This window comes from Dreissena polymorpha, chromosome 8, assembly GCF_020536995.1.
Source record: "Dreissena polymorpha isolate Duluth1 chromosome 8, UMN_Dpol_1.0, whole genome shotgun sequence".
In the NCBI taxonomy this organism is placed as follows: domain Eukaryota; kingdom Metazoa; phylum Mollusca; class Bivalvia; order Myida; family Dreissenidae; genus Dreissena; species Dreissena polymorpha.
Genome location: NC_068362.1, coordinates 7750093 through 7770432, shown reverse-complemented (window position 1 = coordinate 7770432; position 20340 = coordinate 7750093). Strand labels below are relative to the sequence as shown.

Genomic DNA, 20340 nt, shown 5'->3' with positions numbered 1-20340 from the left:
TTCAATTTATATTTTTTGCAATCACGGCCTCTAGATTACACGGATAAGAAACGGGACCGTTACGCCAAATATATTGTTGCGTCGAAGTCACATGACCGTGTCGTAACTATCGATCTTTTATCGAAGCGCCGATGTTATACATTTGATGTACCCACTCACGTATTTTGTTAAATTATAGTTTCATTTCTAGGACGATTTTGACAAATTATATATCATTAGAAAGCTTACGTAACGTAGTTTTTAGATATATAAATATATGTTAAGTTTTTCTTCTGATTTCGGCAGCCCGGCGAGTTATAACTTTAACTTTTGCAAATATCATACCGTTTTGGAGTTTTAGAATCCAATATTATATTAAGAAAAACTTAATATATATTTATATATCTGTTTACTACGTAACGTGCTTATACACAAATCCAGTAAACGATAACCGAAAGCGTTACAAGTTTTATCAAGTGAGGCCCGGGCTCTTGGGGTTCGTCTGGTAAATAATCACCCATATCAAGCTCAGCATTGTGTGTATCATTTACAATATAATCATTTATAATGCCAACACGACTGTTCCAATCTCATACTATATAAACATCACCAACATTGTCAAAGTAAAAAATATCACTTTGAATAATATCAAAAAGATCGACATTGCAAACGGTGTAAGCAAGAGATTCATCACACCATAAGTATATACCACCAATATAAACATCTGTTTCAAATTAAAAAAAAGGTTCTTATCTAATGTTAACCATAATATAGTGTCATGATGAGTTCGTATAATTTGTATTCCTAGCATTTCGATGTTGGAACATTCTGTAAAAGTTAAAAGATTCGTACCCATATATTTCGATATTACTATTTGCATTTGTCAAAGTTTCATACGAAAACACAATATTACTGTATATTTAGCAAGAATAGAAAGAAAGTCATCACTACTTTTCTTATCCTCAGTAAGTCCGTTTATATTCCAGGAAAGCACCTTCAGATCATCCCCAGCGTACCTCTAGTTGTTGCCTTTCGTGTAAGGTACCCCGTCAATTAACAACGTATCATACGAAATCCATTCCTTCGACCCCCTTTTTCGTGCATTTTTCAACTCCGGTACCAGTTCCCTACGCTTGTCGGATATTTCCTTCGGGCATTGCTCGTGCAAGTAATACGAAGTGTCTTTAAGTGCACTAGCAGACCTCCTAACTAGTTCACGCTCCTTGAATAGGTTAAATTTTGCCACAATAAGACGAATCTTATCACGATTCTTCTCACCCATTCTATGAATTCGCCCAAATTTCATTTCTGTAACTAAGTCATTGGCCATTTTTAACTTGCTGACTAAGAATTCTCGCAGTACAGATTCCGCATTTTCAACCTCCCCTGGCAGGGCCTCCTCAATATTGCCGAACACTAGATTGTTACGCATGGATTGGGCTTGTACATATAGTAGTTCATCGTTCATTTGCTTGTTTTTAATTTCCAATTCTTGCACTTTGACTATGCGACACTAAACCTACCGGATCCTCATTGAAAAGACTATTCAAGTTTAAAATTTCACAACCATCGATGACATCGAATAATACAGAATTTGCTTCTGTACGTGTAAAACGTCCTGATTTGCTTTCAACATCGTTATTCAATGAACTGTCACTCGCTGTCCTTTTTTTATCAGAAGCTACATTCGCCATCAAATAACCGGTTTTTCACACAAGTAGAAAGTGTAATCCTTTGTCCTTTGTTTGTTCGCACAATTTTTGTATCGTAAACTATACTTTAAAAGCCTTAATAAACACCAGATTTGAACACATATGTTTTCCAAATGTTAATACCCCATCACACATCCACTTTTTAGTATGTTATCGTTATTTATTTTCCATATATTTATATTAAGTTGATAAATTTAAAGCACAGCTTACATTCGTGACTGTGCCCCATTTTAACTACGTGACCCATTCTTCACAGGGAATTATATCGGAAATTGTATCGGTTATTGTGTCGGCAATTAAATTTTCACTTGTATTGGCAATTAAAAGTTAAGTGTTTAGACATGTATCGATATTTATTTATGCAATTAATTAGTCAATTATAAAGTTTATTGTAACGGTAATTGTAACGGCAATTGTCGAGGCAATTGCAGCAACAATTAAATCGGCAATTATATAAGCAATTGTACAAGAACTCGAATTGGAATTTGAGCAGGCAATTGTGTAGGGAATTGTATGAGCATGCAAACGCAATTGAATAGCCAATTGTAGGAACTAGAATCAGCAAGTGTATTGATAATTCAATCGGTAAATTAAGTATATAGTAATTGTATTAGCAATTCAATCGTAAATTATTTAAAAAATGAATAGGCTATTTTGTAGAAAAGATTATTGTTTTTTTAATACAAATCTAACATAAACGACCCGTGTATGTTAACAGTTTGAATAATGTTTCTAGAATTAAATATTATCTTCATCAAAGCGCAGTGTTTAAAATATATTCGAAATCTGTTGGCTCGAACTCGCAGGGACCGACATCAAAAGTTTGAGCCATCAGGAATTCGAGCCAACCGATTTCTATTTTAATTATGTTTACTAACATCTTCAGCCGTTTTACATCTCCAGTTGAAGAGTATTCGCACTGTTTAAACTCCGTACTACGTTTTGTTTTGAATCAATACAAACCAAATTTATACTTAATATTTTTATTAATCAATATTTAAAACAGTGTAACAGACAACCAGACATATATCATATAAAATGTATATTAAATAAGCGCGTGTAATTAACAACACTAAATAGCATAAGCAATATATACACATCGTTGAAATATTAACCAGCACGGCATGTATTTATTTATTTATTCGCTTGTTTGTTATAAAGGATGGCATGATGCCAATCTGTGTTTTGTTCATGGGTTGTTAATACACAGTTTTCTGTAACACCAAGTTTACGATGTAGATGCTGTGATGCAGCTTTTCCAGCTTTAGCAATACTACATAGATACAAAAAAGCCAGATACGAAAACAATTCGAGCAATCCGCTTATTCGACCCTCGCGATTTCGAGCCATCCGACAGAAGTTTATGTGAATATATAGCACTAACAAATCGAGGATAGTTCGAGCCAAACCGAAAATCGAGCAAAGCGAGTTCGAGCCATCGAGTTTCGACTTTACTTGTAAACAAATTTAGAAATCCTAGTCATTCTTCAATGGAACATATTAACTAAAAATTAACAAAAATACTGAAGAAATATGTTTCAGAAAAAGCAAAGATTTAAACTAACACGGATTAAACTACGATTCAACTTAGGAAATTAACATTACTGATGTCTAACTTAACACGAACTTTAAATCGTGTAACTCTTAAAAATTGATTATAATAGGCAATAATTTTTACACTATATATCGTTTTGTAAACTTATTGAAAGCGTACATTTGTTTATCAATAAATTAGTATCCTTATTATTGCGAAATACTTAGGATTGTGCAAGTAGCGTGTTTTGTATATTTGTTATCAATGATTATCAGTACTAAGATAGCCTCGACATATTTACTGAGGCGAGTGTTTACTATAGGTAAATGAAGATCCAATCTGTTAACAAAAATTCTGACAAAAATCATATTAGTTTGATTTTGTTATTGTCTAAAAATGAAACACATTTTATTGTTTTAAATGCTTTTGTGACAATATACATTTTTTATAAATCTAACATGCTAACTCTCTGATCAGTAGCACAAAATAAACAAAACACCTGCTTAAATTGTATTGATTGTTTTCTCTATGGAAGCACCTGAATCAGTTTCATTGTATGATATACGGTATTCATGAAATTCCAAATTCTGTTATTGTTTCTCTGTTCTGTTGCTGTCATATAAATTGTGTTAATTGATTATAAACACAATGATATTTCATCTCAACTTCGTGTTTGAAACTTTTAAAAAGGCATAACATTGTAAAAACTTGAATTACACAGATTCTAAATTATTCATGCCTTCTTACTTGGAGAAATAGGCACAATGAATACCAACTCTTAACTTAAATAAAAGTTTATTATGTTGTAAGCTGATTTCATCCAAAAACATTGGTAATAGTTTGTACATCAGATGAAAAATATAAACATTTAGTTTAACTAAACAAAATATTTAATAACAAGAGATGTATTTGCCAGACACACAATCCTCCCTACAGCACCACTTTGATTCATGTTTTTTTACCTTTCACCTTAAAGGATTACCTTGACCTTGACCTGTCACCAATCAAAATGTGCAGCTCCATGAGATACACATGCATGCCAAATATCAATTTGCAATGTGAAGGGATATAAAAGTTATGAGAATTTTTCGAAACCTAAACGCAAAGTGTGACGGAAAGACAGACGGACAGACAGACAGACGGACAGACGGACGGTCCAATCACTATATGCCCTCCTATGGTGGCATAAAACCAGCAAGCTGATTTGTTCGTTCCATTATTGGGACTATACATCATTCAGGGTGTGTTTTCCATTATCACATTAATGATTGCTTCACAGATGACATAGACCTTCCAAACAGATTTCTTCTCAAATAATCAAGTGTTTATAACGTTAACTGTCCGCTGCGTTATTTTATTGTTTTAGAAGTGAAAATAAAATCGAACATTGCTGAATACATTTGATATCATACTTTAACATCATCTATCAAAATAAAAAAATAAATATGGGTAATTGTAAAAAAGTCAATCGCATTTTTTAATTGAAAACAAATTGAACTCACATAACATATGTTGGAAAACAAAATGAATATATCAGAAATAATACTTATCACACAGCTATTATTTTGAAAACTAACTTTCCGTCGATATCGACATTTGCCTCATTGTATTATACTTTGAAATAAACTTTTTATAAACTATCCGTCAGATAGCCAAGACAGCGAGGTCCATGCCGAGACATGTAATGTTCGCAGTTTTATACCCTTTATTACTGGTATTAATTTATTAAATGCCACTCATTTTCCATGCATAATTCGGCAAAAATAACTATATCGACAAGGACGTTGACATCTTGACGATCACTTTAGTACCATCTATGTCCATAGTATAGAAGATTGAGCTAGAACGAATTGTTTATCATGTTTGTTTTGGTATTTTCGGTACATAACCACATCTTATTACACATTTAAATTAATGGCACAAGTTTTCATCAAACGAAGAAATCAGCCTTAAACCTCACAATATGAAACAGTGTACGCGGACTTAAACACCAATATATTTTTTTAAATAAAATAAAAGTTGTGTTTAAGTTATTTTGCATTGTTTATCCAAGCCACATGTGTAAATACCTGGTAACGATGTGCTTTATGGTGTTGACAACTCCTCGACTTAACATAATAAAGACGTTTGTTAAGGAAGCCTATTTAGCCTTTTTATATGTAGCACCGAAATAGTTTATGTGACATATGCATACCAGAATCGGGTACCGACATTTGCCAGTTTACTTTAAATAACACAGTGTGACTTCAATTTTCTATCGGCAAGTATCGTGGTTTGATGTTCCATTTACAACACGTGGTGAGATTTTTATAGTCCGCCTCATGCGATAATGGGTATTGTGCAATATGCTGCCAGCGTAGCTCCAGTCCCGCCTGCACATCCTTGGGGTCTTGTCAGGATATGTATACTGAATAGGCTAAGCTGGAGATACAAAGAAAACTATTGCGCGGTAAAAATACCAGATGTAAAATGCTACAGGTGAACCGACACCGGTAAAAATGCCAGAAGTAAAGTGGTAAAAATGGCATAGGTAAAAATGCCATTGATAAAAATGCCAGATGTTATATATAGTAAATTGAGTTTTCAGCAATATTTTTAAGGATATTGAGTATTGGAGGAATAACAGTCTATGTTTATGTTTCTGATTACATATTTTCTAATTGAACGTGCTATATTTATTATAATTTCTTCACTAATAAATTTAGACTATAATTGTGTTGTTTTATTCTTTATTCATTATGTTTATTGAGCAATAATTAATATGAAATAAATATTGAATATATTGGACACATAGTGTCAATAATAATGACTTATTTGCATACACCTTAATGTCTTGATAAATGTTATTGACTCCCAACTAGCAATATAGGTCGACACGAAACTCAATACCAAACCAGGACACATTTGAATCTTACATATCTTCAAAATAAGCATCTGAATATGAAGTAACTATTTATGACTGACGCATTATTATAAAATTGGAAATAAAAACTCAAGTTCAAATAGGGACACAATGTTTACCTATGTCATGTTTACCACCATCACCATCGTCGTCGTCATCATCATCATCATCATCATCATCATCATAGTATTATTATTATTATTATTATTATCATCATCAACATCATGATTATAATTATTGTTATTAATATTATTATTATTATTATTATATTCACGTTATTTGAATATGTTGAAAGAAAACTGCGTCTTAATCAAATATCAACATACCATATGTTTCGATCGCGAGAAAATACATACCTAACAAACACGTGAGGACAGATATGCTATGGTCTCGCGTAGTAAAATATTTATCTTCGACCACTATTTATGTGGTTTTTTATACGTGCTTTAACTAACAAACATTTCATGCGGGGGATATGCGACTTGTAGTAAAACCGCTAACAACATAATATACATTCATACATAATATCAACCGTATTTTCGTTTTGACTACTGACGCCAGAAATGAATCGATGCACGATGTGAATCTAAATTTAGTTTTAATGCGGATTCGTTCATACGACACAAATACATAATTTTGTTTAACGTATACTTTAAATTTCCTGCAACGATATCTATTCATACGTCACACGAACACTATCTCCGATCCTAGTAAAAAGACAGCTCCGCTCCGCTTAGAGGACTTGGCCAGTCATATAAAATATCGAATATAATATATTTATTTTATAAAACAACTTGAAGCAAGATGAGTTGCAGATAAATGGTCAGTTAACACATTTAACTAACTCGTTTGATCTGTTAATTCTTTTCAGAACCCCAGATTCGCGTCGAGTTCTTTCTTGCATAACGTATGACCCCCCTTGTTATTGTTTAAATCATTGCGGCTTGGAATGCTCTTTAAGACAAGGATGGCTATGAGGATGTCTATGCGCAAAAGGTTGACTTTATTTTTTGTTAAGGTTATTGCTTTCACATTGTGATTCCTTGGTGAGTTATATTTTAAAGATAGACGGATTTATAAAGATGAGTTTTCTCAATCGGACATTTCATACGATATGCTTACGAAAAGACATCCACAAAAAATGTGTGAACAAATGTAAACATATCACGTCTTTCAAATTCAAACTCGTCAAAAAAACGTACTTATATATATATATATATATATATATATATATATATATATATATATATATATATATATATATATATATATATATATATATATATATATATAATATCCATATAAATATAAATATAAATAAATAAATATATATAGCAAATTGTAAATGATGTCATATATGTGCTTATGCTTTGTTCTTAATTTTGTATTTACATGTGCATACTGAATGAAACAATTATTGCACAAATTCACTGAATAATGCTGTTTTATTTACTAGGCAACATAAATTGATAAGCCCGCCTCCTCTCCCTTTCCTTGCATCAGACTTCTTGCGGGTGATTTCCAATATAAGAGCGATCGAGCATTACATCCTTCAAGTACGTTCCTCGATTTGTCTTTTTAACGCTTATGAACAGTCAACAAGTAAAAATTCAGATGTCTTCGTTCCATTTCTACGTAAGTTACTTTAACAATAATACAAAAAACAAAGGTTTGGTCTGAATCAAACCATGTTCAAAATTTGAAATGCATGTTAATATACTTGTCTCATTATAGTCGTTATGTATTTAATGCTGCAGAAAACCTTAAATAACAAAGCTTTTTGGAGGCATCTAAAGCGAAAGTCTTGCCGTTTTTCAGTTGATGTGCTGCACCACATGGGTAAGCAAGCACGTAATGTAGGTTTTTAATATGTTAATAGTAAGATGCTGACAATAACATGCGCCTTGGATTATAAAAAGTATTAACATGTATAGCCTCAGAGAGTTGGGTATTAACATGTATAGCCTCAGAGAGTTGGGTATTAACATGTATAGCATCAGATAGTTAGGTATTAACATGTATAGCATCAGAGAGTTGAGTATTAACATGTATAGCATCAGAGAGTTGGGTATTAACATGAATAGCATGACAGAGTTAGTTATTAACATGTAAGGCATCAGAGAATTGGGTATTCACATGTATAGCATCAGAGAGTTGGGTATTAACATGTATAGCATCAGAGAGTTGGGTATTAACATGTATAGCATCAGAGAGTTGAGTATCAACATGCAAAGCATCAGAGAGTTGGGTATTAACATGTATAGCATCAGATAGTTAGGTATTAACATGTATAGCATCAGAGAGTTGAGTATTAACATGTATAGCATCATAGAGTTGGGTATTATCATGAATAGCATGACAGAGTTGGTTATTAACATGTAAGGCATCAGAAAATTGGGTATTCACATGTATAGCATCAGAGAGTTGGGTATTAACATGTATAGCATCAGAGAGTTGGGTATTAACATGTATAGCATCAGAGAGTTGAGTATCAACATGCATAGCATCAGAGAGTTGGGTATAAACATGTATAGCATCAGAAAGTTGGGTATTAACATGCATAGCATCAGAGAGTTCGGTATTAACATGTATAGCATCAGAGAGTTGGGTATAAACATGTATATCATCAGAGAGTTGGGTATTAAGATATATACATAGCATAAGAGAGTTGGGTATTAACATTTATAGCATCAGAGAGTTAGGTATAAACATGTATAGTATCAGAGAGTTGGGTATTAACATGTATAGCATCAGACAGTTGGTATTAACATGCATAGCATCAGAGAGTTGGGTATTAACATGTATAGCATCAGAGAGTTGGGTATTAACATGTATAGCATCAGAGATGTGAGTATTAACATGTATAACATCAGAGAGTTGAGTATTAACATGTATACATAGCATCAGAGAGTAGGGTATTAACATGTATGCATAGCATCAGAGAGTTGGGTATTATCAAGTATAGCATCAGAGAGTTCGGTATTAACATGTATAGCATCAGAGAGTTGGGTATTAACATGTATACAGAGCATCAGAGAGATTGGTATTAACATGTATACATAGCATCAGATAGTTGGGTATTAACATGTATACATAGCATCAGAGAGTTGGGTATTAACATATATAGAATCAGAGAGAATGGTAATAACATGTATAGCATCAAAGAGTAGGGTATAAACATGTATACATAGCATCAGAGAGTTGGGTATTAACATGAATAGCATCAGAGAGTTGGGTATTAACATGTAAAGCATCGGAGAGTTGGGTATTAACACCTGGGGGCTTATGTCCAAGCGTGCACTTTTTTGAAGGGGCTATTGTCTTAGGGTCTATTGTCTTAGGGGCTATTGTCCTAGGGGCTAATGTCAGAGAGGGCTAATGTCCGTACCCCTTAACAGACACAATTTGACTGACTGTCTAGAGAATAGGTGAAGTTCACATACAAAACGCATACAATATAAAGATTATGAAACACATTTATAAAGATCTACATTTATTGAATATACATTGTAATATGGACATTTTGCCGCACATGCAACGTGGTGCTATTTGAATCCGGCTAAATTGTGGTCAATTGTATCAATAACTGCCATAACAAGTGAAATATTTCCTCAAGATGAGAATGTCTCAAAAAAGCCACAATTGTTAAATACTTTAAATTAAATTACTTTGCAGGTTCATTATTTGTAATTAATATTTTACAATACAATGTATTACATTAGAGGTTAGCTGCAGGATCATAAATGCCCTATGCACCCACCACATGGGTAAATTTTACCTGAATTTTTTAAAGATCTTCATGAAAATATAACAGTCTGTAACATAATGTTATTATATCAGTATGGTAAAACCATCAATCTGTATTGAACAGGTTGTATGAGAAAATGAAACAAAAGCAATGTTTTTATTTGCAAGATCAATGTGTGTGGAAAAATTGCAAATAGTATATATTTCTTAAACAGACAAGTAACTTTTGTAAGAAATCATGTGAAGCCGTCGCCGAAATGGCATGAGGTGCATTTAACCCAGTGACTCGCCTTTACATTATTTGAATTGAAACGTCTGATGGAGAACAATTCTTAACCAACAATTTGCTTTACAAAGATCTCTTTATAACAACTGTCTATAGGTGAATATCTTCAGTCTATATTGGGTAGTCATACGGCCCCGTACGGCTAGCCCATATTGGCTAGTCATAGGGACCCGTACGGCTAGCCTATATTGGCTAGTCATACGGCCCTGTACGGCTAGCCTGTATTGGCTAGTCATACGGCCCCGTAGAGCTAGCCTGTATTGGCTAGTCGTACGGCTCTGTACGTATAGCCTTTCCTATGGGGATTGTCTAGCCGTACAACTTAATAAAGTATAGAATTGTCATTCAGTGCTGTCAATCAGTAATTAGTTTGTTGAAGCTCATAAAAGTAAACAAACACACCGATAAGCCTGTGAATTCACACTGTCAAATTAGCATCTTTGTTTTCGTTGCAAGAAATTACAAATTAAAAAGCAATCATTGAAGTTCTGAAGGTTCATTTGTATGCAGAGTCGACATTATATGTATCATGTCCAATAGTCGTGAAATTTTTATTGACCTAGTTATACACCCTTTATATACTATGCACGAATCGGAATTTCAATATCTATGAAGCTTAAACAAATGCACTGATTTTCTTGCGGGATGTTCATGTAGCGAAAAACAATTAGCATCTAATCAGCCTGCACACTATTTTAAGTACATGTATTAGCACGTTTTCTTATGACGCATGGCAAAGAAATCTGCACGTAGATCAATAAATAATCAATATATTTATATCATATTTATTTCATATCATTAGAACCTGACGACGAAATAAAACAGTCCCTATTTGCTGATGATGCAGCTTATATCTTAAATGACAATAGTGACTCATTCCATGGCCTAATAGAGTCGCTAACCATTTTCGGAACGACATCGGGTCTTAAACTAGACAAAAGTAAATGCACTGTGCTACGAGTAGGTAAATTTAAACAAAGTAATATTCATCTTAAAAAAGAAATGAAATTTAATTGGACATCAGATGAAGCAACAACATTAGGAATAACCTTTACAAACAATGAAAATGAAACAATTGTAAAAAACATATTGCCTAAATTACAAAAATTAAAAATTGTTTAAAATCATGGCAGCATCGTTAACTAACACTAATCGGAAAAAACACCGTGTTGAAAACGTTTGCGCTCCCTAAATTAATTTACACACTAACAGTTCTCCCAAACCCACCAAATTATATTATTGAAGATTTACAATCAGAAATATTCAATTTTATATGGGACGGTAAACCTGATAAAATTAAACGAACTCAGTTAAATCAATCTGTAGAAAATGGAGGTATCAAATTAACGGACATAGACTCATCCATGAATGCAATCAAATGCGGCTGGGTTAGAAGATACCTAGATAAAACCAATACGAGTAAATGAAAATTGATCTACCAGAAAATCTTAAAAAATATGGTGACTTCTTACTTTTTGAATGTAACATTGACAATAATATTTTAGATGAAATTTCAACCAAAAACATATTTCTATCTAATGTTCTATCGGCATGGTGTAAAGTTACTCATAATTTAGAAACCAAAATAAACAGTAAAATTATTTTATGGAACAATAAAGATATAACTACAAACAATAAAACGTTTTTCTACAAATATTGGTTTGAACAAAACATAAAAAATTGTACGACTACAGAATAAACGACTTCTATTCTTTTGAAAACGTATGCTACATATACGGAATACCTACAAGTAATTTCCTGATGTACTACACATTGATCAAAAGTATACCCATACATATTAAAGCTGCTGCCAATACAAATAACACACCATGTACTCAAAAAAACATTCGTAGAAAACATAACTGCAAAACAAAACAAAACGAACACAATATTCTACACACTTCAAATTAAAAACCCTGCCGAAATCTCCAAAGCTCAAACTAAATGGCAAAACCTTCTTGGAGAAAAAAAAAATTAATTGGAAACAAATATTGATCATGCCGTATAAAACCACTATAGAAAGCACACTGAGAAATTTTCAATATAAATATATCCATAGAATCATAGCTACACATAAATATCTTTTTAAGAGCAACCTTTCCAACACTTATCTATGTGATATGTGTAGTGAACATATTGAAACAAAAGAACACCTATTCTGGGAGTGTAAACATATTCAATCTCTATGGAACCAATTGACAACTTTTCTAGAGAAACAACAATTAAGAATAAAACTGTCTCTCTTAAATATCAGTTTCGGTGTAAATACTTTTAAAATACCAGAAATTAATAACACTGTTAACCACATTATTATATTTATGAAATATTTTATATTCAGCATGAAATATAAAAAACAAAAACCTACTTTGAACTCTTTCATAAATTATTTAAAACTAAAGATCCAAATTGAAAAAGAAATAGCCCTCAACAACGATACACTTAACATTTTTGAACAAAAATGGAAACACATTAAATTTTCATAATCTAGTCCAGTTGGTTATCTACCCCACTTTATGCAACTCATATAAAGTTTAATTATTATATATTTAAAAAAAACATTTATCACAAACATACAAAGCAAAAAACCCACAGACCAACAACATTTAAATTTAAAGAAAAACACAAGGTAAAAAAATATACAAATATTAGCATATATTGTATAATATGTTTAACATCATCATTGCTGTATGTTATAACTTTGTTCTTGCTTATGCACATGTTTACATTATATGTTTTATATTGAATAAAAAATATATATATATTTATTAGTTATAACAGCCCTACGGCTAGACAGTCCCTATAGGAAAGGCTAAACGTACAGAGCCGAACGACAAGCCAATATAGGCTAGTCGTACGGTCCCGTACGGCTAGCCTATATTGGCTAGTTGTACGGGGCCGTACTGCTAGCCACTGCCTTGTAACAAACACTTTATAAAATATCTCATCTAGGACTTATACTTATTTTCTAGAATTTAACATTTAATTTGGATTTTTTTAATATACAGTTGCCAACTATTTTGGTGTAGATGAAAATAATTAGGAAAATATTCACTATCAACAGTGTGTTGGTTATCATTCGCGTACACGATCTATTTAATGCTTTATATAAAAATCATGGCAAGTTCATTGTTAAGTGTGTTATTATAAAAATGAAGACTGTCAATCACACTGAACAGATTGATAGGAAAGATATCAACAAATCAGGTTTGCTAGGCCTAGGGTCGGTTACAAAAGAACTATCTGAAATTAATTATTTCGCCTGTATTTAAGTTTTGTTAAGACATCAGTCTTTAAATAAATGATCTCACTTACGTCTTAATTGTTTTTGTTCAGTATAAAAAGCACATTCAACACTTTAAGTGGCCCAATTAGTCTAATAATTTATTAAATAGAACGTTGAAAGCACCAAAGTGAAGAAGTCTCTAGCAATATTGTGCAACGATGGCGATGTCGTTTAACATACATTTAGTAAATAGATCTAACTGCAGTAAATTTCAAGGTATCGTAGCTGAAATCGTAGCTGTACATGAAATAATATGCCTAGATTGTCATGTGTCTGATGCAATTATATTTAAATAATGGCAAAAATTATTGCTCAATTACCTTTATCTGACTGTTCTCACGACTACGATTTTGTTTATTAATGTTCCATTGCGCATGCGCATTGCTCTGTATTTTCCGTTTATCTGACCCTTTTCATAGTCTGACGAGTTTCACGTCACACCGGAAGTAAAATACTTCGCTACGAAAACTTTGTTGTTGGTTACAAAATGTAATGGCGCTTTTATTTAAATTGTTAATATGTCACAAGAAAGTTCAGCAAGCACGATCCCATATGAAATCTCACAGGGCCAGGATGATATTTTTTAATGAAGATTTGAATTTGGTTGACAACTTGACATTAATATTTTCAATACAGACCATCAAGCATTATACATGATAATATTACAAGCCATGTATTAGAACTATTAAAATGAAAATGTGCCCTCTTCAGATTCTGATGAAGACATTAACTATAAGTCAAACTGTTCAGAAACATAATTATCAGTGTCTGTCCCTATTGAAAATTCTTTGTTTGATTTAAACAACTAAAGGAACAAGAAAAGCAAAACAAATTCCAAATTCTAACATGTGGCTGTTATTCATTTCATAACAAACCGTGCAGCGATGTCATTGACTTTCAACAAGCAATCTCTTTTAGTCAATACTGCCATAAACTCACTCGTGATGAATTGGATTTAGTAATGAAAGCCCACTTGATAACGCTCAGACTTTACGAAACTCCTAAAGACACTTAATTATTATGATTATTATTAATGATTATTATTATTATTGCATTATTTTGTTATATTGCTATGAAGTTAAGTGAAAGATATTTATCTTTTCAATCTTGACAATTGTTTTAAAAACTTAAATATATCTTAGGTTGGACCAAACTACTTCAAGACTGCGAAAAAATGTGAAGTCTTTGGTGTTTGCTGTGAAGGTACAGGTAGGTGTGATTATCAATTTCTAGATCAGTTACATGTCCCATATTGTTCTTAAATATGCAAAAATGTGTTGGTGTGACTGTCATTATTTTAGGTGAAATATGAAATACATATTTCTGTATCAAATAACAATAATAATCAGTTTGCTCTTATTTTGAATGTCTTGTTCTTTTGCAGGAAAACAGGTGTTTTACTTGGCGAATGAGGGTGAATCACCAGGGAAGAGCGCCAACACTGTTGTTAGCTATGTGCATTACTAGCTTCATCACTATGGCCTAGGTGAGGAAGAGGCAGTTTTCTACTTTGACAACTGCTGAACAAAATAAGAACAACTGTTTTCTTTGGTATGCATTGTGGAGGGTTAGTGTTGGTAAGAACTTATGCATACAATGTTATTGCATGAAAACTTGGTGCCATTTTTGTATCTTAAAGGATAACATTTTGGAAAACAAATTAAATCACTCCTTATTTACATATAATTATGTTAAAATAGATTTCATATTAATCAATGGAATATTTGCTATAAAAAATGTTTGGGTATGCTTTTTGTTTGGTTAACAAATAAGAAGGGCTTAGAAAAGACATAATATTTGTGTTTAAGTTTTATTGGTTTTTTTACAGATTGTGAAAATGATATGTTAATATTCTTTCCATTTTCAATTAGGGCTGCACACTCGAATGAGATACTCGATGATGGTGACTGCGGCCACATCAAGTTCTAGCCTGATTGGCATTTTGGATTATGGAAGTCAAAGTGTAGATATATTCATCAGTAGATAATGATTTGCCATCTGATAATGTTAGTATACATATTGCAATGAGCACTGGCAAAATTATTACTTCCGGTATTCATAAGAAATGTTTTTAATACATGGACTTTTTCCAATCTTTGTGAAGTGGCCTTTGGCCCCTCATTTTGTAGAAAAATGAGTTAAAAACTGTTCTAAATTGTGAAAAGATAGTTTAGTTAAATAAATTGTGAACATTTGAGTCACAATCTTATCAAATACGAAAATATGAAAAACTGCCATTCTCTAAGAAGGAAATAAAGCTCTGCAATATTTAACCAATGTTCATGCCTTACACTTTTCCAGACTTTGTGATGCAGAGACCTTCGAAGCTGTTGCTGAGACTGTATCCACCTCCCCAAGGTCTGGACTTAATGTGCCGCACATGATTGGTGATTTGGAGAAGCCTGTGCACCTATACGATTGGAAAACTATTCTTGCCCAGTTGTTCATACCATTGAAGAACATTTGAAAGTACCAACATTTCCTCATTGATGCTGGTTAACCAGGCTTGGTATTTTGTAAAATGAGTGAAAAATCTACAGTTTAAACTCATTGTTTGTTAAACTTTAAAGAGTGCTGACCTCTTACCATCAATGTCTAGCCAGTCTTGCCGAGCCTTAATTAAAGGACCTAGACTCAGTATCGCCTGACAATGGTACATTTATGAGGAAAAAGGGCAGTTTTTTAATCAGACCTCAGTAGACAAGCTACCTGTCCCAAACCGAAGTAAAAAAAAACAAAAACTGTCTGTGAAAAAAACATGTGCCCTGTCCTATCTTTGTTTGTTTTAAGGTTGAAAATTGTATGATCCTGTTTGTCAAATAGCCTTAGACTATTTGTTTTGATTACAAAGTTATATGTTATTGTTTACCATATAAACTTTTCATTGGTGAATTTTTCAGCAACAATTATTAGTGTGAAAATTTTAATATTAAATTGGCCTGTGGCATGGTATTTTCTAAATTGAAACTTATGATGTGATGCTATTAATGTAAAATGTCATGTCTTGAAACATGTTTTATAAAGTTTGTCAAAACATTTAGCCATATACATAAATCTGTCCATGTGTGTTCATTTATAATGACAGGTGGTAATATTTTTGTTGAAGCTCATCATACCCATGATTGCGAAACCCATTTACATGAAAAATAAGAATGTGGGTTGCTATGGAAACATTATTTTGGCATTCACTTATTTGTTGGTGGAATTAATTCTATTTATATGATAATGGTATTATGTTTATTTTAACTGATTTATAAAAGGTATCTTTTAATGCCTTAAAATAATACATGTTCATCTTTAATTGTTCTGAATTAGAAGTACATATTTTTACCATTTGTGTTTTTTATGGCGGTTTTACTATGTGGGTTTCGTAAACAAATTGTAGTTAAATTGTTTGGTCAAATAATGTTGTTCTTTTTCATGTTTGACATGTATGGGAAAGGATTTACTAATAAAATTAGGTGTTTTTGCTGTTCAAAACAGTAAAAATGGATATTGTGTAAATTTGTTGCCATGGTAACCATGGTTACCATCAGCAAAATGTATGTACATTAACATTTTTACCAGCATATATGTATGTCACTATTAAATTACATATATGATGTTTACGTTGTGCGAAGTCTTAAATGGATTGAAATCAATACACTGTAAAATATGTGGATCTTTTCTAAAAAAGGGACATGTTGCACTTTAACTCAACCTATTTTCTTAGATTCTTTGTGTTACTATGTATTAAATAAACACCATGTTGAAATAAAGATAATTGACTATAAGCAGTTTAATCATATATATGACAAAAACGTAAATATTTAGTTTTTTTCCTGATATTTAAACAATTTTAATGAATTTAATGTATTTTATGTAAAATCGTTACCATAGCAACCGCTGTATTCAAATGATTGCTTTTGTTCGCAAATAAAATGTAAAAATCATGGTCAGTGTAGCTATTGCATTGAATCTATATTGAATCTATGTGTGAATGCTATACGGTAAATACATGTATACTATATTTAAAAAAGAGTTTGTTGAAAACCATTATTTAGCTATAAGATCGTATAAAGGGTGCATGTGTTCAAAACTCAATACCTCAAAAACTATTATAGATAGAAACCTAAAATTTTAGATTTGACTTATGCTTGCATTCATCTTATACAAAATGACAAAAAACGAAAATTTGATTTTTCCTCATTTGTACTGATTTCTGTAGCCTATGACATATATATATATAATACACAAATATATTCATGATTTTAATGTATCTTCTTGATCCAACGGATTTCCGCGGTGTCTCTAACATAGTGTGAGGGTAGTTTAGAATGCTTATCGGATCTTGACCTAATACAACTATGGTTTCGTGTTTGTAAATAAGTGTCTATGTATGTAATATTGTCCATTCTGTGTATGTAAAAATTGTTCCCACGTCGAGATGTGTTGCGGTGTAAGTGCGAGATATATAACGGTGAATGAACCATCCTTTTTTGGGATGGGGATTTCATAGTATGTATGTCTCGTTCTGCACCGTAGCTAGGCGCACACGCCGAAGTCTCAAATGGGAATATGTATGTCTGTTTGTATGTCTGTGTATCTGGTTGATCACACACCTTTCTCCCTGTATATAAATTATCGAATGTGAACGACTACTATAAATAGATCCCAGAAATAGGAAAAGACGTTGTTGTGAAATATAATTATCTCCCTGTTAATACACAAATATATTCATGATTTCACTGTATCTTCTTGATCCAACGGATTTCCGCGGTATCTCTAACATAGTGTGAGGGTAGTCTAGAATCCTTATCGGATCTTGCTCTAATACAACTATGGTTTCATGTTTGTAAATAAGTGTCTATGTATGTAACATTTCCATTCTGTGTATGTAAAAATTGTTCCCACGTCGAGATGTGTTGCGGTGTAAGTGCGAGATATATAACTGTGAATGAAACATCCTTTTTTGGGGATGGGGATTTCATAGTATGTATGTCTCGTTCTGCACCGTAGCTAGGCGCACACGCCGAAGTCTCAAATGGGAATATGTATGTCTGTTTGTATGTCTGTGTATCTGGTTGTTCACACACCTTTCTCCCTATATATAAATTATCGACTGTGAACGAGTATCTATTAATAGATCCCAGAAATAGGAAATGACGTTGTTGTGAAATATAATTATCTCCCTGTTAATACAAAAATATATTCATGATTTCACTGTATCTTCTTGATCCAACGGATTTCCGCGGTGTTTCTAACATAGTGTGAGGGTAGTTTAGAATCCTTATCGGATCTTGCCCTAATACAACTATGGTTTCTTGTTTGTAAATAAGTGTCTATGTATGTAACATTGTCCATTCTGTGTATGATAAAATTGTTCATACGTCGAAATGTGTTGCGGTGTAAGTGCGAGATATATAACTGTGAATGAACCATCCTTTTTTGGGGATGGGGATTTCATAGTATGTATGTCTCGTTCTGCACCGTAGCTAGGCGCACACGTCGAAGTCTCAAAAGGGAATATGAATGTCTGTTTGTATGTCTGTGTATCTGGTTGTTCACACACCTTTCCCCCCATATATATATATATATATATATATATATATATATATAACCACCACTTAACATTTATACTTAATTTCAGTTCTTTGTTAGATATAAAACCCTGTTCACTTTTAACAACATTGTATAGACAATAATACTTTATTCAAAATTTTAATTGACCAAATTGTGTCATGTTGATAAAACTTTTGTTCATTTTGCTTTACATATTAAACATTGTTAAATGCATATTCATCTGTAAGTCAAATGTATCATTCCTTCGCACATACTAATATCTAACACATGGTTATTCATGTAGTTTCAATACAATGTCATCAATGGAATGTGGTTGATACTACATAATATCCACACCGCATACTGCTCCATTCATGTATTCACATGAAATTGTGGCGATTTACATATGAGCAGTGTTCAGTGAAAAGGGGGTTTAATGCATGTTTTAACTTAATTTTTGGCTAAGAAGAGACTTTCTTGAAACGAAAAATATCAAAAAAGCATAAAGTGCCATCCCTGATTAGCCTGTGCGGACAGCACAGGCTAATCTGGGACGACACTTTACACACATGCATTAGAACCCCTTTTCACAGAGCAGGGCTCATATATAAAATAAGCCGCATTCTGGGAAAACTTGGCTCAATTCATGGGCATTTAAGTGTCATCCAAGATTAGGCTGTGCAGTCTACAACATCACTTTAATTCTTCATTCTCCGCTGACTTCTCGTCAGATTTCAGCTTTGACAGTTTGGCCAGCATATCGTCCCTCCACGCCCGTCGTTCCGGAAGTTTCTACAAAGGAAGACTTTCCGCCCAATCATCTTGAATCGTCTCTGTAGTGGGTGTGTCATAGAGCACAGGAATTTGGTGGAATGTCTCCTCCTGGACTCTCACCGCCCCCTGGGCGTAACGTTCGTAGTATTCCTTGATACCTGATGTAAGTCAATACAAAGTTCAAGGTGAAAGTGTCTTGATACATGAGGTAGGTCAATATAAAGTTCATGTTCAAATTGTGTTGGTACCTGATGTAGGTCAATATAAAGTTCAAGATCAAAGTGTGCTGGTACCTGATGCATGCCTATTGCCTTCTAGTAAATGTTATAATTCTTTGAAGACCCGATCATGATAATTGAGCCTCGTTCTGAGAAAACCGGTACTAATGCAAGGCCATAATGCAATCCCAGATTAGCCTGTGAAGTCAAATTATGAAACTCCATTTAAACTGGATTTTTGTTAAAAAAAAGACATCCTTAAACAAAAGATTCCATAAAAGCGGAAAGTGTCGTTCCAGGTGACACTTCAGGTACATGCATTACGCCCAGTTTTCCCAGAATATAAATAACACAGACACGGGAT

At 32.8% G+C, this 20340-nt stretch overlaps 1 protein-coding gene across 1 annotated transcript; it reads right to left on the bottom strand.

The window, feature by feature from the left end:
* Positions 1–997: 997 nt before the first annotated feature.
* LOC127842264 (uncharacterized) lies at positions 998–1411 on the bottom strand. The gene has a single exon (XM_052371691.1). It carries the CDS (start codon positions 1409–1411, stop codon positions 998–1000), a length of 414 nt encoding a protein of 137 aa, XP_052227651.1.
* Between the last annotated feature and the right edge of the window lie 18929 nt (positions 1412–20340).